This window comes from Vombatus ursinus, unplaced genomic scaffold, assembly GCF_900497805.2.
Source record: "Vombatus ursinus unplaced genomic scaffold, bare-nosed wombat genome assembly UNPS02014816.1, whole genome shotgun sequence".
NCBI lineage: Eukaryota > Metazoa > Chordata > Mammalia > Diprotodontia > Vombatidae > Vombatus > Vombatus ursinus.
The window spans coordinates 24,452,531-24,476,023 of NW_020954594.1; the positions used below are offsets into that span (position 1 = coordinate 24,452,531).

At 37.4% G+C, this 23,493-nt stretch overlaps 2 protein-coding genes across 13 annotated transcripts in view; one reads left to right on the forward strand and one right to left on the reverse strand.

Moving 5' to 3' along the window:
- The window catches only part of R3HDM1 (R3H domain containing 1), a 179,849-nt gene extending 157,816 nt beyond the window's left edge, over positions 1-22,033 (reverse strand). For all 8 annotated transcript variants that reach the window (XM_027835578.1, XM_027835576.1, XM_027835575.1 and 5 more), the window contains exon 1: positions 21,892-22,033. The gene's annotated coding sequence lies outside the window, so the exon portion shown is untranslated. The remainder of the gene's footprint in view (positions 1-21,891) is intronic.
- A 332-nt stretch (positions 22,034-22,365) lies between these two features.
- Positions 22,366-23,493, forward strand: part of ZRANB3 (zinc finger RANBP2-type containing 3) — a 190,357-nt gene continuing 189,229 nt past the window's right edge. For 3 of the 5 annotated variants that reach the window (XM_027835733.1, XM_027835737.1, XM_027835738.1), the window contains exon 1: positions 22,879-23,091. In XM_027835733.1, coding sequence (XP_027691534.1) covers positions 23,054-23,091 — 38 coding nt within the window. In that variant the 5' untranslated portion in view covers positions 22,879-23,053. Of the gene's footprint in view, positions 22,425-22,878; positions 23,092-23,493 lie in introns of those variants that run through there. The other 2 variants (XM_027835736.1, XM_027835734.1) reach the window with 2 other exon arrangements.

The following is a 23,493-nucleotide window of genomic DNA, read 5'->3' on the forward strand; positions in this document are numbered from 1 at the left end:
GTTCACACACACATATCTAAAGTTTCATAACTACTTGGCAGGTACCTTCTTCCATCTAACTTTCCAGATGCTACAGCTCTATTTTTGTAAGCACTAACTTTCCTGTTGTAACCACTAACTTTTACTCCTTTAGTTGTTGACTTTTCTTTTTCTTCCAGTTCCCAATGAGATCCTTCTTCAAGTTTTAGTCCTTCACCTCTTCTTATCCTCTCTCTAGAAGACGAGTTATCCTGTGACTACAATAACAGAATGGAGAGCAGGTTTTTAGGAACCTTATCAATGCAATAATCAATCATGACTTATGAAATCTGATGGTGAAGCAAAACTCCCTCCTCTTGACAGCGAAGTGATGGAAGAGAGGTGCAGACTGAGACATAAGAACCATTCACTATGTTAATTGGTTTTGTGTAACTTTTCTTCTTTGTTACAAGAATCATTGGGTTAGCAGGTGGTTATCCTGAAAGGATTTTAATGAAAAAACAAAACAAGTGAAGAAAACTGAAGAAAAAAAAGACAAGTAAAATGAGAACAGAGTAATCAGTCAGTCATCAAACATTTATTAATCATCTACTCACCAAAGTGTTAATTTGTTTTACAGTCTGATTCTACTTATTTCTTACAATGATGGGATGAGGAAAGGAGTTAGTGAACACTGATAACGATGGAAGAAAAGAGTGTCAATAGAAACAAAAAAACTACAAAAGACAGCAGAAGGAAGTTCATAAAACAGACCTGATGGAGATTTTGTTAAACATGATATATACTTTAAAAAACTACAAACTTTATGTAATTGTCCATAATTAAAATCTTATTTTAAATAATCCCTCTTCCTGTTTATCTTTGTATATGGAAATATTCACATTTGTTGATATTTGTGTTCTTGATAAAAAAGAAAATTTTAAAGAATTCTCTCTTCTTGTACTATCTTACTTGTAAATTTCATTTATCCTCATGGCTTCGGCTCTTATCTCAAGGTGAAAAAAAAAGAGAACTCAAAAAAAAAAAAAATCTAAATATAGCCCTAATCACCATGCCACTTGGCAGCTGTGTGATCACCAAGTTATAGCTTCAGCTTCCTTAAAAATGAGGTGGTTGAACTAAGATCATGGGAATAGAAGGTCATAGATTTCAGAGCTATAATATACCACTGAAGTTAATCTTGTCCAATATCCTCATTTTTATAGATGAGGAAAGTGAGGCTCAGAGAGCTTAAGTTTCTTGTTCAATATGACATATGTAGTAAATGGAGGATCCAGGATTCCAACTTAGGTCCTCTTATTCAGCCTGGTATGGGTCTATAATCTTCAACAGCTTACTGAAAGATTGTATTTTGATGTATTATTGTTTCTTCGAACTACTCAAGTCTAAAACATTCTTAGATTCTTCTCCAATACTACGTATTTAGGTGAAAATAAACCAATTTGGCTGAAGCATAGAGTGTAATAGCATTCAGTAATGTGAAACAAGGCTGAAAATGTAGGGTTTTTTGTGAGATGCATTGTGAGGAACAAGGACCATAAAAAGCACTAAGTCATTTGTTAAGCAATAGTGAGAAGCTAAAATATTGGAGAAGACTGATCTATGTGTTAAGAAAGATGATTTTGGTAGGGGCATGAAGGGCAGATTACAGTGCAAGAAAAATAAAAAGTTGGGAAAAACCTCTTGGGAGATTGTTTTAGTAGGCTAAGCGGAGGTCAACAAGGATGAATAACAGATGATTTTTAAGGTCCCCTTCAATTCTAATAATCTATGACTCCTTCCCCAAACACATTCTTCTTGGGCTATCCAAATTATGCATTTTTCAATGCCTTTCTCATTCTCAAGTTTCATCTCATCTGTGAAACATTTTCTAATAACTCCAAGCCAAATATGATTGAACTGAACTTTTATAGCACTCATCTGACACATAATATTTATTTCCTTGTATTGCTGGTTTTAAAAAGTGTTCATTTTTCTCTACAGCTTTTGCAAAGAGGCAGCGGTCATATAATGACAGTCAACTTTTAATCATACACCTTCTAATTATCATCGTGGATTGTCCACGATCAATCTGTTATTCTCTTGTTGGCTTCTTCAGATAGTTACACACAACTCCTCTTTCCTTCTCACTCCCCTGAAAATTCAAATGATTTGTGCTCATTTTAATACTGTCTTAAGAAAAACATGAGAAAGTATAACTAATCCAACTTTTAAAAAAACTCAGAGATTTCTTGTTTATTATTTGTGACACTGAAGTTCTATTTTGATGCTTTATTATGGCACAGCCACAACCCTAAGTTCTCAAAGGTTATGGCAATGCAATATAAGCTCTGGTAGGTTCTATGCCAAACTGAAAAGGATTAGAATAAGAGTCTGGTGATGACCTGCCTAGCTAATTTCAAGGAGATTCAACACCAGAGGTTTGGATACCAAGTCTAAATGGTTCTGTGTATAACATTTCATTAATCTATTAAGGAAGGAGACATGATCTACTGATAAAGAATGAGTACCCATACCAACTGATTTTTGAAGTATTTCCATTTCCACTGACATAAGCATTTGGAGGTTGAGGGGGCGAGTAAAAAGAACAGGGGGGTGGAAGATGGTATTAAGAAGTGAAAATTGTTAATTCTATCTTTATACATGCTGTTTACTTACTGTGTTCCCTGGTCACCAGAATTACCCCTATTTCTATACAACTATTTACCAAATGAGTAGTATTGGTCATAAGTACATGTCAACCCCTTCTGCTCCCCCCCCACCAAAAAAAACTCAGTGCCTCCTGAAGGGATTAAAATGTAATTGGGAAATATTAAAATAAAAATAAAATATAACATAGATGATGTTAATTAGTGGTTTTTTAAGTCAGTATGCACCCTGCAGGGATCCATTTCAATTTGAATTTTACACTAATGGTCATAAAGGTAGTAACTGTGTAGCTAGCAGGTCAGCACAAATGGATCACCATTTATGGAAGTATAGGTAAGTACTATTTCTCCTTTGGCCCCACCCACCTTCTGGTAACTGTTGAGGGACTCAAAGCTGTTACTTACACTACTCCCTGAGGAAGATGAGATCCCCCTACTTTACGTCCAACTGAATTATCTATCACATTATTCCCAACAACTCCAATGAAGAAGCTAATAAAATGTGTTCCTATTCAGACCCCTGTCACCAGATCCCCACTCATGCATTGCACGAGACCTCTTCAAAGCCAGGTCAGCGTTTGGTGAGAAGAGTAGTAGCAGGAGAAGCAGCATGTGTTCCTGGGCTATAAGAAAGGTGAAGTATCTGTTTCTTGTATATTCAGGGGAAGTAGAGGCATATGTTGCTGGCATATTCAGGGGAAAATGCATGACTTCCTGGCATAATCAGCTGGAACTAATGTTTTCCGAAAGAAATAATGGTTTTTAAAAAGTGGTTTAAAGTTTATGGTACTGTTAGTACCATTGTTCAGTTATATCATGGATTAGACTTTGAGCATTGGCTGGGGAACCTAACCACTTAATAGTTTCCATGGGAAACTAACAATCTAAAAATGTTCTAACAGATTTGCAGAATGCAACAAATTCATAATTTAGGGACTGACTATATTCAATATAGTAACTGGCCCTTATGCACAGGGGTACTCAAGGTTGTTGATTACTGCTTCTGATGTTTTTTTGGGGGCCTGGGGGCAACCCTGCTTCCCAGGACCGGGGCAAATAATAGCAACTTTGAAGGCAAAAACCACTTCTGTTTCGTTCAACTACAAGCCTCAGCCACTTATTTACTTACTAGTTGTGTGATCCTGAGAAAGTCACTTATCTGTGTTTCATCTGTAAAATGATGGGATTGTACTCTTAAGTCTATGATCTTATTAAGAGGGAAAGTACAGAACATGTGAGGGAACTCACTTAAGATAACATGAAAAAATTTAACAAACAGCACTTTTCAAGTTACCACAACTTTCTATTTCCCAAGTATACTGTTTGTGTCTAAATATGTACACAGTATAATGTACAGCAAGTATAACTGCGATATAAGTGGAACCCTACTTATTGTCACTATTAGTTAATTCACAAAGCTAGAATTTATCTAAATGTAGTGTGGGGGGGAAACCTGACCAAAATTGGAAAATTCTGTTGAAGATGTTTATAAGTGGTAAACTAGAAGCTGCATCTGTTTTACGGAAAAACATTTAAAGGGTTTTCAGTTCACTGTACTTGGATACAAACTCATTTAGAACTAGCCTAAAATCACTGTCTCCCAGATAATAAGTAAAACATCTTTAAAAAAAAAAACAAACAAAAAATACCTCTGACTACAGGATCTCCTGATCTCACATTTTCCCTATTTTGTACTGGTAATGACCTGAACACACTATTGTTTCCTAGAAGAATGTCGAAAACTTCAGTATGATACTGGAGATGGGTCTTAGCCACAACATACACTCATAGAACATCAGAACTAGATCATACCCTAAAAATTATCTATTACAACTCCCAGGTCATAGACGAGGAAGATGAGGTCTAGAAAGTGACTTGTCAAAGGCCATAAAGCAAATGAGCAGAACCAGGACTTAAACCCAATTCTTGCTGGGTTCTAAATTTCTATACATTATGGTGCCTCATACGTATTTTTTAGTAATCACAAAAACAAATTCTCTGCTGTCTGTTTTATCTTCACAAAGCATACTTGCAGTTTCTCCATCATGACTGAGCTATAAATATACAAAATGTTAAATTTTACAACAAATAAAGTACACAAGGAAGCAATTCACAGATTTGATAACAACAAAAAAATAAGTAGTCAACTTTACAAAAACATCATTTGCTTTTAAAATCACAGACTTGAGTTAACTAGTAAGAAAGAAATTGTACTTCTTTAAGTTATCAGATCCACTGATAGTTCTGCTCCAATATTTTAAAGTACATTTAGTCATGATCAGTACAGTTGTCCTGACAAGATGTAGTTATGATCAGTGTATCTTTATCCTCTACAATTTCACACATGCATGTAACCTTTCTAGTTTTTGTCAATACGAAAAGGTCGAGAGACCATGAGACAGAAGGAAAAACACAGAATTTGAAGTCAGAGGATGTGGATTCAAATTCCAGCTCTGATATTTACTATCTGTGTGACTGTGGAAGTCACCTAGCTTTTCTGGGCCTCAGTTACCTAATCTGTAAAACAGAAAGACTGGAATATATGATCTAGGCACCTTCCATCTCCAAATCCTACAGTCCTCATATGTTTGTTGTCAGCACACTAAAAGGTACTCTAGTGCCCTGAAAAATTAATTTGTAATCACAAATACTAGACAAATGATCAATCATAAATAACATAGAGTAAGCATTTTGATTTCTCAACTTTAAATACAATTGAGTGAAGAGAAAAGTTTAAGCCTTTAAAAAAGTAAAATACTGCTGGAATACCGAGAAAGTTGTATTCCATTTGCAACAGCATTCCTCGTATATACCCTACAAATTATTTATGAGCCTTTGCTATAATAGTTATGAAACAAAGAGCAACAATACCTGTAAAGCAGAATCAATTCCAAGTAAACAATTCAATGCTACCACACTTTCTCACATACAGTAAAACCTAAATATTCAGGATTATAGAAAAACCAGATGAAAGTTACCTCTAAGTGACAAAAATTGTTTTATTTTATTATTCAACGTGTATTACACACTTCCCTTCGATTTCTGATAGTATTTGGAACCTAATTTAACTTTTTCTCAATTCAGTTATTAGTATAAACAAATACTTGTACAACATTCTACTGTTCCCAATGCTACAAAGTCTGAACTAGATGAGTTATTTACCTCTATACTTTATGGTCCTTTGCACTGACCAATTCTCATACATTCTCACCTACACCTCTAAGTTTCTCTTCCTTCTTTTAGGACTTAGCTGATATCTCCTTCTGAAAAATGTCTTTCCTGGTTCCTTTGAGATTACTTTCCATCTACTCTTATTAATTGACATGTTGTCTCCATTAAATGTAAGCTCCTTGATGGCACAGGCTATTTATGCCTGTTTTTGCATCCCCAACAGGTAGCATGGCATCTGCTACTTAATAAATGCTCAGTGATTGACTGATAAAGCTGTCAGTTGTCACTTCTTGCTGCTGCCAATGTACCTATCTCTATGCTTCTCATCCTCTTCTGATGTAGTTTACTGATAGGTCCTTTGGAGGGTCTTGAAATCTACTGCTCTTTCAAGCCTTCCCTTTTCTCAAGCTCCCAACACAATCCTATATTCCTCTCTTTAAGATTATCTTATCTTCTATTTTTCTGATAATATAAAAGTCCTTTGATATAAGATTTCAACTCTCCTCCACTGTTGCGTGCTCGTCTACAATCTATCTTTGTTCTTCCAGTCTCAAAAAAAGGTGACCCTCCCCTTTCTGGTTAGTCAATAAACATTTGATTAATGCCTACTACATGCCTGGTACTGCACTATGTAATGGAGATACACTAAAAAACAAAAGATAGTTCCTGCCATCAAGAAGCTCACAATGGGGGAAATAAGCAAACAAAAAGTGTACAAACAAGCTACATACAGGATGAAGAGAAATAATTAACAGAAGAAAGGCCCCAGAATTAAGAGGGATTGGGAAAGGCTTCTGTAGAAGATTTCAGTTCAGAAGTTTCAGTTGGAACTTGAAAGAAGCCAGGAAGCAGTGATGAGGCAGAGCATTCCAGGAATGGGGGACAGCCAAACAAAATGCATGGAGTTGAGTTGAAGCGTCTTGTTTGAAGAACAGCAAGCAGGCCAACGTCACTGGATTGAAGAGTATATGGCAGGGAGTGAAGTGTTAAGATGACTGGAAAGGCTGGGGAAGGGGACAGGTTATGAAGTACTTTGATTACTACACAGAGGATTTTATATTTGATCCTGAAGGCAATAGGGAGCCACTGGAGTTTACTGAGTAAAGAGGTAACATGATCAGACCTGTACTTTAGCATCTGAATGGAGGATGGATTGGGGTGGAGAGAGAGCTGAGGCAGGCAGAGCCACCAGCAGCCTATCAAAATACCCTGCTACCCCCTTAAAGTATCATTCTACCTCTCCTACCCTCCACTAACCAACATTTAGAGAGGGAGTAGTCCGCAGTTCCTGCCTTCAATATTTTATCATCCACTCACTTCCCCACCTTTTGCAATTTGGCTTCTATTCTAACCACTGTACTGGAACTGCTCTGTCAAACGTGACTAAAGACAGTCTTATCACCAAATCTTAGTTTCAGACTACCTCCTCTTTGACCTCACTGTAGCATGAGATTCTTAACCTTTTTTGTGTCATGGACCTCTTGTGTTGTCTGGGGAAGCTTATGGACTCCATCAGAATAATGTTTTAAATGCACAAAATAAAACACATAGGATATGAAAGAAAGCAAAGGCTGGTGAAAATAAAAATATAATTTTTCTCCCATCCATGTTTACTAATTTCCTGAAATCTATTTATGAACCCTGAAGGGATCTGCAGACCCCAAATTAAAACCCCTGCCTAAGTTATGCTACTTATATTAAACATTATATTTCTAGTAAATTTTGAAATCTTACCCTCAACAAATGTGTCCACTAAAGCTTAGAGAAGGTTGAAATTAACATAGTACATACTTGTGTTAGTAAATTCTGTGATTCTAATCACTAAGAACAAAAAAGAAGTGCTACTTATTAGAGTGAAATAGTTCCCCTACTCTTGACATGAACAAATAACCTCTATCTGTGAACTGACAATGGAACCATATCATATCAGGAAACCTTGGTAGGGTTATATCAATAAAAAAAAAATAGCAAGGACATATTAAAACCATGATGTGGGGTGCTGGGGAAACCCTTGTATCAGAGATACGAATGAAAAATATTTCCCTTTAAAATTATTGTGGTAACCATCAAGATCCTCAGTTTTCATATCCAGGCTAAACAATGAATGGAGACACAGACACAAATGACCAAGATATGTAACACTTTTATTGCTTTACAAAGTTAATTTTTAAAAAGCTTTAAACACTGACATTACTTAGTATTCAACACTTTTTTAGAATTAAAAACAGCTTCAAAGACAGAACCTAACATGAAAACCTTAATAGGAAGAGGACAAGACACAAGAGATTATTCATCAATAAAAAGAGTGTCATATAAAGCCTTGCCTCAATGCATTTATATTCAGCACAGCAAGAATTATTCACTTTATGACCATCACATTCAGTGTTTTCCCATGTCCTTTTCTTCACATATCACATGAATACCAAAGATGATATTCTTAAAATATAACATAACTAATGTAAAATAGTATGTAGGAATTTTTAATAGAAATTAAAATGTTTTGGTAATGCTTTTTAATGAAGGCTCATACAATTCATTAAACAAATTTACCATTAAAAGAGCAGAACAAAAAAAAAGGGTGGAGTGTTTTCAAAATTATAATGGCAAAAGAATTCATAATAAAACAAGGAAGAAATCTCATGAATTCTGCACAATCCCTATACCAAATGAGATAATACTCAGACACTGTGGCTAACAAACAGTAGGTATTTAATAAATGCTTGTTCGCTTTTCTCCAGCCCCTACGTCCAAGGTGTAACAAACTAATAAAAACTGGAAAATAGACAAACACTTTTTGAATCAATGAGGTTGCACAATTAAAAGTGCAATTAAATTGCAGTGCTATTACTTAGTAGTCATATATTAACTTTGATAAAATCTTAGTTCTACATTGGGGCTATCCTTAGTCCTTTCATAATTGCTAAGCAGTTTTTAAAAATGATTTTATAAAGACAGAAACAGAAGAAAAAGCTGGGGGAAAAATGCGTTCTACATATTTTTAAAAATCAAAGATTTAAAACACAAGACCCTTAGCCATACCTGCTACATTTTCCTCAAGTTGTTTACTTACTATGAATAAACTTTTGATCATAGTGCTTATAGATTTAGACCTGAAAGAGACTTTAGGGAACATGTAGTCCAAACACCTCATTTTACAGATTAGGAAACTGAGGCCTGGAGAGATTAAGTGATTTGGCTAAGGTCACAGCATATTAAATGCAGAGCTGACATTAGAACCCAGGTTCTCTTACTCCGAATCCTAAAGCAGTGGCTTCTAAAAATTTATACATACAAATATTTAACAAGAAATATTAATATTTTTAAATGAACACATGTAGGATATAGCTTATTCTGCGTTATAGGAGTATGACACATTAGAAAGCACTCTAGCTGTGGAATCAGATGATGAGCTGAAATCTCTTCTTACCTGCTTTCTATCGATGTGACCTTAGGCAAGCCAACCGGAAAATACACAAAGTTAGGAGTCTAGAATGAGTTGACCTTTGAGATTCCTTCTAGCTACAGATTTATAATTATAACTTAGATGTTATTCTTGACTTCTTTCTCTCACCTCCCATCCAATCTGTTGCCAAGGTCTGATGATTTTATTTTTGTAACATCTCTTGCCCTGTTCTCTCCTCTAACACTGCCATGATTCTAGATCAGAGGCTTCTGTCTAGTATAGAAAAACCAACCGCATATTGATTTAGAAAACCACAAATTATCATTATCTATGCTGTATTGTATTCTTATTTTATCTTTGCTGTTCAGTCTTAGTGTCCTACTCCTAACTCAATTTGGGGTTTTCTTGGCAAAGACAGTGGAGTGGTTTGCCATTTCCTTCTCCAGCTCACTTTACAGATTAAGAAATTGAGGGAAACAGGGTTAAATGACTCACACAAATCATGAAATGTATAAGGCTTGATTTGAACCCAGGAATAGGAGTCTTCTGGACTCTAGGTCTGGCACTCTATCCACTCTGACACCTAGCTCCCTCCTGTTTAGTCACTGACAAGAAGTTTTAAACTGAAATTTTCTATTCACAGATTGCTTGTTTCTGCCTACACTGATTTGCACCCATATACCCCTACTGTTTTCCAAATTTCTTTACACGAATAAATATACATAAAATGCTATCCTACTCTGCTTTTATTCCCTTATTTTTACCTATCCTGTTCCTTTTCAATAAGGTGTACCTTTCCAGAGTCAGACTCCCGGCTGGGGTCCCAATCACTTCACATCTTGGAGATTCCCTATGAGTGTTAATTTATCTCCTTTCATCAAGATCTCTCACCTTGCTTATTAATCCATTCTTAGTCTATTTTGGACAGAGACATCTTAGGTCATAGGTTTGATAGTGGGTTGGGGGCAAACCTACCAATAATCTTCACCTTTCAACTCAGCTACACTATGCTATCCAATCCTTTTGCTTTTCAGTTTGAAGTCTTTTAGCAAAGCTAATTGATAAACACATTTTTACCTGCCTTTGTGAGGTCTACTCAACCCCTTCCAGCTTACATTTTATATCTTGTAATTACTTATTGCTACTTCCCTGTGTTTATGGATTCAAGCAGAGATGTTCATACTTGGAAGTAGATCAAAAGCTGGAAAGCTAACAATGTCAAGGGCATTAACTTAAAAAAAAAATGGGGGGGGAGGGTTCTGAGTCTTTACCCAGAATAGCTATGACTAGCAGAAAGTAAATCTAATTAATTTAAGTGTACAACAGGTGCAACAGATAAGAGCTCTGCAGTACTTTTTCTTTAGCATCTTTTTTTTGTCCAGAAAAAAGTGTATAACTTCATAACAATTTTCTGCCTGACCAATTTCTGCTACAGAGACAGCTTAAAACAATGTTGCCTCTATCAAAATAAAACTTATTAAAAAGTAGAAGAAGAAAGGAAAGAGGACAAACTAAAGGTGAGAAGGACAGAATTATAGACTATGGATATGTATTTATGTTTTAAAATTTAAAGATGATATCCTTTATCATTGACATAGGTTAGATAAAAGCTTACCTATTTGGTTAAAGAAGTTTAAATTACTTTACATAGTGGTTTAAATAGTAGTGAATTTGTAGACCTCATAGTTCTCCACTCAGTTACTTAACTGGTTAGCTCTTTTGCAAGTCCTTAGAAAGACATAGAAGTTGTTACAGATCTCCTCTAAAAAATCTCTTAAATGTAACAACCCATCCCCAGGTCCTCCAGTTTTCTTATTTAATACCCTCTGAAAACATGAAGCTAAGCTGTAGTGGATAGAGAGCTGGGCCTGCAGTCAGGAAGACTCTTCTTTTTGAGTTCAAATCTGGCCATAGACACTTGTTAGCTATGTGACCCTGGACAAGTCACTTAACTCTTTTGGCCTCAGTTCCTCATCTGTAATATAAGTTGGAAAAGTAAATGGCAAACTACTCCAGTATCTGCAGGAAAACCCTAAATAGGTTGTCATGAAGAGTTGGACAAGACTGAAAAATGACTCAACAACAATGAAGACATTAAGTTTTTAAAGGGCCATTTCTTTCTTCTCCTTTATAGTGTTAGCACTACATTATCACATGGTCCCTTATAAATGGTCTTATAAATTTCTTTCTAAGTTTCTCTTGGGTCTTGTGTCTATATTTCAAAGTTCCTGTTTAGTTCTGATCTTTTCATGAGAATTTCTTCAAGATTCTCTACTCCTTTAAAGATTCAGATCCCCACCCCTACCCCAATACTAAACATTGAAGGGTAAGTTATTCTTAGTTTTAAGCTTATAACTTTTACTGTTTGGAATATTATATTTCAAGACCTTGAATTTGTAGTAGAAGCTGCCAGGGCTTGTATGATCCTGACTGTGGTTCCTTTGTACTTGAACATCTCCTTTCTAGATGCTTGTAGCATATTGTCTTTGAAGTAGAAGCTCTGGTTTTTGGCTATAACATTCCTGAGATTTTTTCTTTAGGAGGTGATTAGTATATCCTTTCTATCTTTACTGTTCACTTAGTTTCTAAAAGATATGGCCAATTTTCATTTAGGATTTCATGAAATAAAGTGTCCAGGCTTTTTGTTTTAAAGAAAAAGCATGGTTTTCAATGAACCAAATGATTTTTAAATGATCTCTCTTTGACTTATTTTCCAGATAAGTTGCTTTTGATAGCAGATTATACATTTTCTTTCAATCTTTCATTTTGTTTTAATATTTTTTTTTTGCTGTCTCTGCTACTGGTTTCTGTTCAGTCTACACATTCAAGTTTTCAGGGATTCTATTTCTTGGTTGAAGTTTAAAACATTCTCTTCAAAGATATTTATTCTCCTTCCTATTTTTTCCTCTAGAACTTTTATTTCTTTTTCTCTTTTTTTATACTTGCTTCATTTCTTCTAGATATTCACATAGACCTTATGGAAAATTCATTTTTTCCTTTAAGTCTCTACTTAAAATTTTTATGGTATGATACTCTTATTCTAGGTGGGATTAGGGTTATTTCTAGATCAACAATATTTTTTTCTTTTGGATAGGTTAACCTGTCCTGATTGATCTTGACCTGGGATACCTGGATTCTTATGGTCAAATTCACCTTTCTAGCTTAGCATACCCACCTTTCAGGTTCTAAGGTCTGGATCTTCAGGGCTGTTATGGAATCTCAGGACAGAATGTTAGGGACATCAGAGGCCCTGGGCACCTGGGCTATTTGTCCTCTTCCCAGACTGTTTGCTATCAGTTCTAGTGGCTTCCAACGTCCCTAATGTGAGTTTTTGACAACTCTTTCTAAGGGATTTTTTGGGGAGCCTTTTATTCCTTCTGCCTCTGTACACAGAGCCTTAGAGGCTACACAGGTCTGGCCTGTTCAAGATTATGCTGAGAGGTTAGTGGTGTGTTGGCCTAAACTGGTTTCAATGGAGTCCTCCTTTGTGAGTCCTTCCTCCCCCTCTTGCCCCACTCCCCACGTTACTGGAATTTATTCCTTCATTACCTTACTTTGTAGCATATTTAGTTACACACTGTTTTATTCCCCACTTCCCTCCCTCTCCAATAGGATATAAATTTCTTTAAGAAGGCAGAGTAGTGCAGTAGGAAAAGTGCTAGATTTAGAATCAGGGGTCTTGGATTAAAATCCCAGCTCTGCTATTTACTATGTGACCTAGGTTAAGTTACTTCCACTCTCTGGGTCTCAGTTTATTCATTTGTAAAAAGACCTCTAAAATCTTTTCTAGCTCCCAGCCTATGATCTTATCTTTGCATCTATATTACTCCACATACCATCTGACATGTAATATGCACTTAATAAAAGTTTAAGTTTCTGAAACCGAGTTAAATTAAAAGAATCAGTTCTGTTATTATGATGTACCCTCTTTTAAATAAACAGATGTACCCTCTTTTAAATAAACAAATACAAATTTTTTTTTGTTGTTTAAAAAAGTATAACAAAGATTTAAAAGTAAAAACAAAAGATAGTCTTTTTTTCTTTGTGCTTAAGAAGACTTTTGGTAACATGCTTATTCTTTCATGTTTTTGTATGTGGATACATTTTGTTTCAACATGAGATACTTCCCAGAAAATACTCAAATAGTTCTGTCCCCAACCTGTAACTTCCTCGAAGTTCTGAACCAAGCACCTAACAGTTTGAATTGAAATAGATGTACCACTTTTCATTTTCTTGGTTACTAAAACATTTGTCTCTTATATTTGACCTAGGTCTTACTGCTTCATATTGTCTTGTTTAGTTTGTAGTAATTACACACTTTTTTTTTTTGGCTAGGCAATAGGGTTAAGTGACTTGTCCAGGGTCACACAGCTAGTAAGTATCACGTGTCTGAGGCTGGATTTGAACTCAAGTCCTCCTGACTCCAGGGCCAGTGCTCTATCCAATCTAGCTGGCCCTAAATAGTTTTTTGATATTGCTTTTTTACAGTGCATCAATTTCATATGCCTGTCAATGTTTCTCTAATTTCCCCATATTCTTCACTCTTTGTGATACAATAATACTGTATTCCATAAATAATTTGGAATAAGTGAAATTTTTTTTGGATGTGGTCAATAACTCCTTGTGGATAATAGTCCAGTAATGGGAACTTGGGATCAACCAGTATGAACAATTTAATAATGTTCCCTGCAAAATTAAAGAGTAGTTGAATAAATTCACAGCTTCAATACCACTGAATTAGTGGGCTTGTCTCCTCATAGCTTCTCCAACTTTGGATTTTTACCATCTGTTACTGTCTTTGTCAATCTGATGGATATGAAATGACACCTCAGAGTTGTTTTACTTTTCATTTCTCTTATTAGTGACACTGAACAGTTTTCAGATGGATGTTGATAGTTTGTATTTCCTCTTCTGAAAACTTCCTGTCCTTTGAAAACTTGGGGAAGAGTTCTAATAATACATTATGCCAATTTCTTATTGATTAGGCATATTAAACTTTTTGAGGAGTTTTAACACCAATAATTTTTTCCAGCAGAAACACCTTTTTTTCTGATGATCTGCACTGATCTGTATTTTTTAAATGCAATTGCATCTTGATCATCAAGACTTTTAATTTTGTCCTTTAAAAATTCTTTTGTCCCCTGAGTATGAATCCTTTCCTTACCTATAGTTATATCTAACAGTCCTTTCCATTATTTTTCTGACGAGAAACTATCTGGTCATGGAAGTAAATACAACCATGATGAAATAATACATTTTAAAAAACCGTCTAAATTAATTAAAAACTGTGACTTGGGGGGGAAAAAGTATTTTCCAGACATATTTAGGAAGCTTATTCTTTACTGATAGTAGTAGCATGGCATAGTGGTTAGAAAGCCAGCCAGGAAGATCCTTGGTTCAAGTCTGACTTCCGACATACATAACATAAGTCTACCTTTTTTTTTTGGACATAATTAATGGTAGTGTTGAGAGGGAATGGAATAATGTTTTTATTTTAATATATTTAATTATCTCTTTGGCCCCTTTCTACTGGTTGGGATTCATTCTGGGATAGAAGTGGAATGATGATGTTTTAATTGTTCCCATTGCTTTTTGTTTCAAAATTAAGCCCTGGCTTACTGGTCACCATTAAACCCTTTTATTGCTCTCTCTATAAAGCAGATTTTGATGTAAGGATAATCTCCCTTATATTTATATTCAAGGAGATTTATCAACTGAAGAATACAAAACACTTCATTACAAACCAATCTCCCCTATAACAAAATCAATAAGCTCATGTTTGTCTTTGTCTTCAGAATGCGTATCTAATAGTAGGCACTCAATAAACACTATGACAAATGTTATTGGGGGATTTTTTACTAAGCTGCTTCTTCCACATGCATTGATCCTCTACACTTCATAAAAAATTCTGTTTAGTAGGTTGGTATAGTAGCCCCATTTCACAAGAACAGGGAGAAGAATATTAAGCTACAGCCAAACAGGTCAATTTAAACTTTGATGAATCCATGAGTACTAATGATGAGTACTTGCTCCACTTGTACAGATTTCATTGTATCCATATCTCCTGATTTGCTGTAATTCTTGTCTATGACCTCCCAAATATCCTGCATAGAGAACTTACCCAAAATGTATGAGGACTTCTTTTCAGCTTTTTAACATTTAATGGACATTAATAACAGTCCTTGAAAAGCTATCCCTGTCACTACATGACTATCTCACCTATGATTTACTTGCTAGATAAGATATTCTACTTCACTTTTTGTGTGCAAAGTTATTCCTGTTAATATGCTGAAGCTCACTTTTACCCAACATATCTATTTCCACTGCTCTTTGGATTATCCTTAATTCTGATTTTTCAAAAATCATTGTGCCTTCTGGTCCAGGAAGAATATTGGTATGAAAAAGATCAGTTTGTGTCAGGGAAAATCTTTCCATTACTCAAAGTACCAGAACTTCCCCAAATGCACATCAGTCTGCTCCTATCACAATTCTGGATCTACTTTACTGTTCTGTTGCAATGTCTATCCAAGATGTGTATGCTATTGGTTTAACTCAAAGGGCTACTCATTAAAATGTACCTGAAAACCAGAACAATAACAGGTATTCTTTTTCTGCATAGATTGTCAGGGCCCAATTTTTTTGAGTGGCAGTGCATCTCATCCAAGAATGACCTGGGATTTATGGCAATCAGCACAATGTCATTTGATAGAAAGACTATTCAGAAGACTTTTTTATCTATGATGAACCCTCTTTCTTTTGAACTGTGCCTGTCTTTGCCCATAATCGAAATTTCCATCTTCTGGGCTGGACCAGGGCCTCTCCAACTCCTTTCTTTTAGTCTTGTTAATTTAGAATGTTTAAAGAAATTAAAAACACCTTGATAAAGGCTATATATAAATATCACAAATAAATACAATTTGCTGAAGTTAAAGATAAATGTAGAGGCCTGGTAAAATTATAGCAACCATTTAGGATTTCATTTACACTTTTCAGTTAAACAGCACATTTATCTTTTTTGGATTTTGGTCTATCCTGACCCAATACATTTAATTTTCTATTCCTAAAAATAATCCATATACTGTAATGTTTATAAAAGAAGAGAATGTATTCTGATAATACATTTTATTGATAGAGACTTCATTACCTAAGGTAGAAATAGAATAAGAAGTCTGGGAAAAGATAAAAGGAGAGCTTGTACACAATATAAATGCTAACTAAAATATAAGATGAGCAAGAAAATACAAAATGTGTTTTTGGAATCTGAGTGCAGAGGGAGAACTTAACATTAGGGAAGACAAGAATCACCTCTTCTTCAAATGAGGACCATCTTTCCCACTCCAGGAGTGTGAGGCTGAACACAACTTCCTTCTGCCTCCCACTATTTCTTCATGGATCTCAATCAACAATTATTTTTCTTTAGGGGCAACCTTATACTGAGTGGTCATAACGATTTCAAACGCTTTTCTACCCCTTCCTTCCAACTACACTTGGTTGCTGATCCCTAGAATTGCTTTAATAAGGTCATTAGTATTATTTTATAATAACTCTTTTATATTTGAGTTAGAGACAAAACATAAAATTGTCTGATTAAGGTGACATGCTAACTTAATTATTCTTGTGAAAGGAGTTAGTTTTTCAATCAACCAGGAAATGAAATTGAATGATTGTATATCCTTTTCATTGTTGAAGAAAGGGTTAGAACACATGAGGACACTTATCCTATTCAACCATTCTTTTCAAAATGAAAAAGGGAGGAAGGGTTGTGACCTGGCATGTATGAAATCTGGAGGGCTATGGATGGGAGGAGACATATCAGCCCAGGCAGTAAAATAAAATAAATTTGAATTTATCTAAAAATAAACTGGGACTCAGTAGTACAGTAACCATTCTTTAAACACAAGTCAAGCATAGCAATAAGTACAACCATAACCAGCCTACAGATTGAAATACTACATCTCTACTACTGGCTAAATTTTAAGGTGACATCACTTAACTATACATAAGTCTTAGATGTTGTTATTTCAAATTGCTAGTGTTCAAGGAAAGGTAAGGATAAAGAATATAAACAGCTGTAATTTTTCTTGGTTATGGGGATAGTTATGTATAGAAACAATGTTTAGTCAAAGCTACAGCAAAATCATTGCAACTTGTCTAACTGTCCTCACGAAAAAGGAACAAACCTAACAAGTTCACTTTTTCTGAACAAGTAGTGTTAAAAAATAAAAAGAAGCTCAAGAAAAAGACAAGAGCTATAAATTTAAAGGCTACAGGAGGTACAGAGAGGAAACCAAATGAGAGATAAAAATGTGTTAGAAACTGGCAGGAAGGAAGATGATGGAAAATTAGTGGATGGCAAAAATAAGACTGACTTGCAAGGGGAAAGAGCCAGAACACTAAGGGACAAAACATAGGATGGAGGGAACAGGCTTTTGGAATAGGAGAGGAAGAAATGACTTTGAAACAGAATTAAATAATTAACCACTTTGCTCAATTCTCTGAGCCAATTTTCTAATTTAATTACTTTTGTTAAAAAAAAAATGATTTACCAGGGATAGGTAAAATTCACTTCCATAAAAAATACAATCTGACAATAATCTACTGACTTAATTACACAGGTTATTTGAACATATTTTTTAAAAAGTTAGAATTCACTAGAATTAAGTGTTTATTTTAAAAGGCAATTTACCAAAGCTTCTAGGCAGATTTTTTATCTTTGTTGCAAACAGTTCTGGGTATTGCAAGGAATTACAAATCATAGAACAATATACCCCATTTTTAGAATGACACCTGTACATGTAAATAACTGTTAAGTTGTTTCATTAGGAAAGATTCGTGTCCATTCTTTGGTAAACTGGGACTCAGTAGTACAGTAACCATTCTTTATACACAAGTCAAGCATAGCAATAAGTACAACCATAACCAGCCTACAGATTGAAATATTACATCTCTACTACTGGCTAAATTTTAAGGTGACATCACTTAACTATACATAAGTCTTAGATGTTGTTACCAAAGAATGGACACGAATCTTTCCTTATGAAACAACTTAACAGTTATTCACACGTACAGGTGTCATTCTAAAGATGGGGTATATTGTTCTATGATTTGTAATTCCTTGCAATACCCAGAACTATTTGCAACAAAGATAAAAAATCTGCCTAGAAGCTTCTCTTGAAAGAGTTGACTAATAGTGATTACTGTTATTTTAATGACCCCATAAAAAAGTCAACATTTTAAAAGGCTTTTAATATGTAAGTATTCATAATATTATTACTTGGCAAAGACTGTTAACTATTACAGTAATACTAAAGGACCTGAGCTCAACATTTACCAAAGAGGGTATTCACAAGTGCTAGTAAAGGAAACACTTTCCTCTTTCCCCTCCAAAAATTATGAAAGTTTATTTCAGTACTAATAGGTATTCTGAACTGTTATCATCATATTAAAAACCCTGTCTAATAGACCATTCAACTACAAGGTGGGGGGGGACAGGACTAGACACGAAAGAGACTACCACCTGCTACAGCACAGGATCCAGACACTGTCCAAAGGAATTACTCTGAGTACCAAAAAGGACTCATTAGAAGACTTTCACAGCTCCCATAGTTCAGCGGGCAGTTATCCTAATGATACCTTTATAATAAGGCTTCAGTAAAGGTTAAAAATTGATTGTTCAGAATATCTGGAGAAAAAAAGCTACAACTTTGGTATATTTTTCATGTTTTCTTAAACATTTGATAATGATGGCTTTTAACAATAATAATAAATGACCTATAGGCATGACATATTAGAACTATACCTAAAAAATGCAATACTCAATTTCTGCAAAGTTGGCAATATTTTGTTTATGCTTCTGAAATAAATTGTTTTGAATATATATTTAGATTCACCTAAATTAGTGACTCACCTTCCTACTTTGTCTGTAACATGAAGTACTGGACATGAATATAAAATTGTTAGAGTATGACTGTTGAAATCAATAGATACAACCTTTAACCTAAACAGGAATTAAGAGAATATTACTGTAGTAAAGTTATCACAGCCCACTATGTCTTCTATTATTGTTATTCCATATATAAATGGCTCTTAGAATAAAAGCCCTTGAAGGGCAGAAATGACCTAAGATCTTTGTAAGCCTCAAAGTCATTCAGAAAATGCCTTGCACATTAAGATTTAATAGATTACAAGTGCACTAAGACTTCTGAAACAATCTGTATTTGTGGAATGAGCATCCTGGTAAAGCACTGTATTTGAAGGCAAAGGGAAGGGGTTTGAATCTTATTACCTGTAGGACTTTGACCAAGTCATTTCTTAAAATTTTAGTTTTGTGTTGGAGTGGAGAGATTATTGGATTTGGAGTGAGGAAAACCTGGGTTTGAGTACTGCCTCAGAAACTTAACTGTGTGACACTGGGTGCCTCAGTTTCCTTAACTAAAAAATGTGGATGATAGCACCTACAGTACAGGGTTGTTCTAAGGATCAAACGAGATAATATTTGTAAAATGTTTTACAACTCTTAAAATGTTATAGAGATGTCACCTTTTATGATCACATATCTATAAAGTGAGGCAGTTTGACTAAATAATCCCTTCCAATGCTGTGTTCCTTGATGTTAGGAATATTTGGTTATCATTTTATTCTTAAGGTTGAACTTAAGGTGGAATTTAATATAATGAAAGAATGACTTTGATTTTGATACTGTTATTCAGTGGCCAAAAAGAAGTAAGCATTAGTACCAAAAAGCATTTTCTAAGATCAAATTAGTTATGTTCAATCTTCTCTAAAATAAATTCATATCTGATCTATTTCCCATGTAACTTTTCTTTTTAAAAATGACCAAGTTGTGAGTCAAATTGTACTTTCTTTTCAACGGTCACACTATAAGTAAAACTGCCAGTTACAGTTCTGATAGTATAAACGCTATATGGGTGTAAATGTACTTAGTGTGTAGGATGAGCCCAGCACATGTTTATTAACTTCCCCCCCCACAATTAAGGCAATTGGTAGTTAAAAGTATCAAAAGATTAACTAATCAAAAAAACCATACACTGATGCATACTGAGTATCCACTAGCTTTTTTCTTAACCAAGTTGTTCCTACAGAAAGAGTTGGTGGTGTTAAAAATCTAGTAGCAAGGAAGCTTAGGACAGGGACCTGGAATTAAAACAGACCACCAAAGACCACCTCTGTGGTGCTAAGGATAGCTACCACATGCCAAAGGAAAATGCTACTTCATCCAATCCCCAGTCTGGGGACTAAAGGAATTAGTCAAAATGCAACAAGCCTTTAGTAGAATAGGTGCTTAATATTTGCTATCGTCGACAACAATTTAAAAATACAACCACACAAACGATAAGATTCTATTATAACAATAAGAGAAGGTAAAATTCGATTATACAAACTACTCTCCCCTACATTTGGAAGAATATACAATCTTTTTTTATACTGCACTTTCACTCCATCCAACATAACTTCATGTGAGCTTTTAGTTTGACAGTATTTGCCAATTTTTATAAGTTTCATTTTCCTAAAAAATTCTTTTTAAATGGCTATTGACCAAAAGCTCTAAACTTACATTGAGAAGCACCTTTTCAGACAAGCCAATTACAGAAAAGGCAAATTAATGTAGTTGTACTCAGATGGTTTCAGACAGAATACCACCTTTGAGTCAAAGGACCAGAGAGAATTTTAGGGGGGAAAAAATAAACCAACCCCAAACACCCCACTGCTAATTTTTTTGACCACTTCCTTCAAACACACTGTCACCAGAAGGAGAAAAGCCCTTGCCCGGGGTATTTGACACTGACAGCGTCGCTCAACTTGCTCTTACATATACCCAACCTGCCCTAGTGCTTCTTTAGGACAGAAAGACGAAGGGAAAAGATTTCGCTACTAGTCCCACTGCCCCCTTAAAAAAGGGAGGGAGTGAGAGAGAGTGTGTGAGAGTGTGTGTGTGTGTGTGTGTATGAGAGAGTGAGAGTGTGAGAGTGTGTGTGTGTATGTGGTAACGTTCAACATTCTCCCTTCAAAGTAGTGTGACAAGGGCTCACCATTCGCTCTAAACGCAAAAAGAAAATTATTTTTTTTTTCGAAACAAACAAAAAGCTTCCCCTCGCCCCGTGAGGCCGCTGCTGCCCGGGCCCCGGGAGTCGGGGTGTACAGGCACGGGCCCCCCACAGAGAGCTTGGCGTCTCTCGGGCCTGCTGTTTCTGTTCTACGAGTCCTCGGGGACGCAGCAGCAGCAGCAGCAGCTACAGCAGCTGCAGCCGCCGCCGCCATGGCAGGGACACGGGCACCACAGACGGAGCTCCCCCCGTGCTTCCTCCACTAGGCCTGTGGGGACTCGGTCTTCACATGGCCCCGGGCCGGGGCGGGGGGAGGGGTGGAGGGCTGAGGGCGGCCCAAGGCTCGGCGGCCGGGGCGGCGGAGGGGGGGGGGGCCGCGCGTCTTTCGAACCCCGCCGGTCGGGGGCCAGGGGCGCAGGCCGGTCCCCGGGACCTCGGTCGGCTCAGCTGGGAAGGCCATCCCCCCCACATCGACATACCCCCTCCCCCCATCTCCTCCTCAACCAAGCACCTTCTCCGTTAGAGCGACCGGTTGGCGGGCGGGGTAGGGAGGAGCGGTATACCGGGGAGCTGAAGTGGGGGATGGAAGTGGCGGGGGGTGGGTGGTGGTGGAAATGTCTCTTACCCGAGTTACTGAGGAGGAGGAGGAGGAGGAGGAGGAGGCGGTCGGAGCGCGGCGCAGCAGGGAGACAGCGGGGTTGGATGGGCGCGACTGGGAGTCACACGGGAGAGAATTAACCCCATCACCAGCCCCAGACACCGGCTCCAGCGGCTACCGCTGCTAAAGAAGACCCGCCCACCACCACCACGCACTAGCCTCCGTCCACCTCCTCCAGGGGGAAGCTGGCCAATTGCTGGTCGGCGAGCTGAGGAAAGACACCAACCTCCACCAATCAATTCTCCGAACCCGCCCCTTTCTATTCCCTTCCCCCCCACCCTGCTGAGCCCCTCCCGGGCCGCAGTCGAGCTAAGTGCCAACCCCACTTCAGTCCCGGAGAAAAAAAAGAACCAATCGGCTTCAGGAATCTCCGCTTGAGGGACGCGGTCATTGGCCAATCCCTGGGTCGCTCTGGGTGATAAGGCTTTTCCTTCTCCTGTAACGAGGCCACCTTTTCCCACGAGTGGGACCCTGAGGCTCGGGACTGTGGCGGGGCTAGGGTGAGAAATCATTCCCGAGAGTCTGAAAAGACGGTCTTTCGCTCGTGTGATTATTACGGTTAGAGATGAGGAAACGTCTTTGAGCTCTAAGAGGGAGCTTACTAGGAGCGTCTGTCCTCCGATCTTTGAACAACTGGCTTCAGTAGCTAAAGGCGATGGTTTCCCCCACCTTTCCCCGCACACCTCTTAGCGGGAAACTACAGTTCCCATCATAGCCAGCAATATTTTTGTCCACTAGTCTTCCTTTACCTTCGGCTGAGCATCATGGGAACTGCAGTTTCCAGGAGGGGCTTGCGACCCTGGCCAATGGGAAGGGAGAAGGCATGGGGGCGGGAAGCCAGTAACCCTCCCACACCCTGCTCTTTCTCAGGTGTGGTTAGGGTGTACCGCGGACTTTTCCTTTCCAGCCTTTCTCAACCCCCAGATTCGTGAGGCGGAAGGAAGGAAAGTTGTCTCAGGAGACATTCTCAGAAACGGCATTGGGGTTGTCTTCCCCCCCAGCCCCCGCCTTTCTTTTCGCCGCGCCTCTTTGACGTCACGTCCGCTAAGGGGCGGGCCCGCGCTCCCAAACCCGTGGCGGGAGCCTGAGCTTCAGTGCGACCCCGGCCAGGTGTGGGTGTGAGTTCGGCATGGTGGACAGGTATCGTCCGCCTCTGCTGCCGCCCAGGTTGGAAGGGGTTATTAAGGGCTGAGTAGGGGAGATGGGGGAGGAGCGTCTCGTTGTTCTCGGGGAGAATGAAGGAAGTGGGGGGGAGGGGCGGCGTGTTCCTGTGGCCTGTTGCGCAGTGGAGAGTGTGCTGGATTTGTAGTCAGGAGGACCTAAGTTCAAATCCAGCCCCAGGCATTTGGTAGCTCTGTGACCCTGGACAAGTCACTTAATCTCTACCTCAGTTTCCTCAACTGTAAATTGGGGATGATAATAGTACCTATCTCACAGGTTGCTGTCAAGATAAGATAATATTTGCACACCTTAAAGCAATATAAATGCTAGCTGTTTCCACTCCTAGACTTGTCACACGTACTATAATTTTTGCTACCCTCCTGGCCAGTTAGTCAAGCATTTATTAAA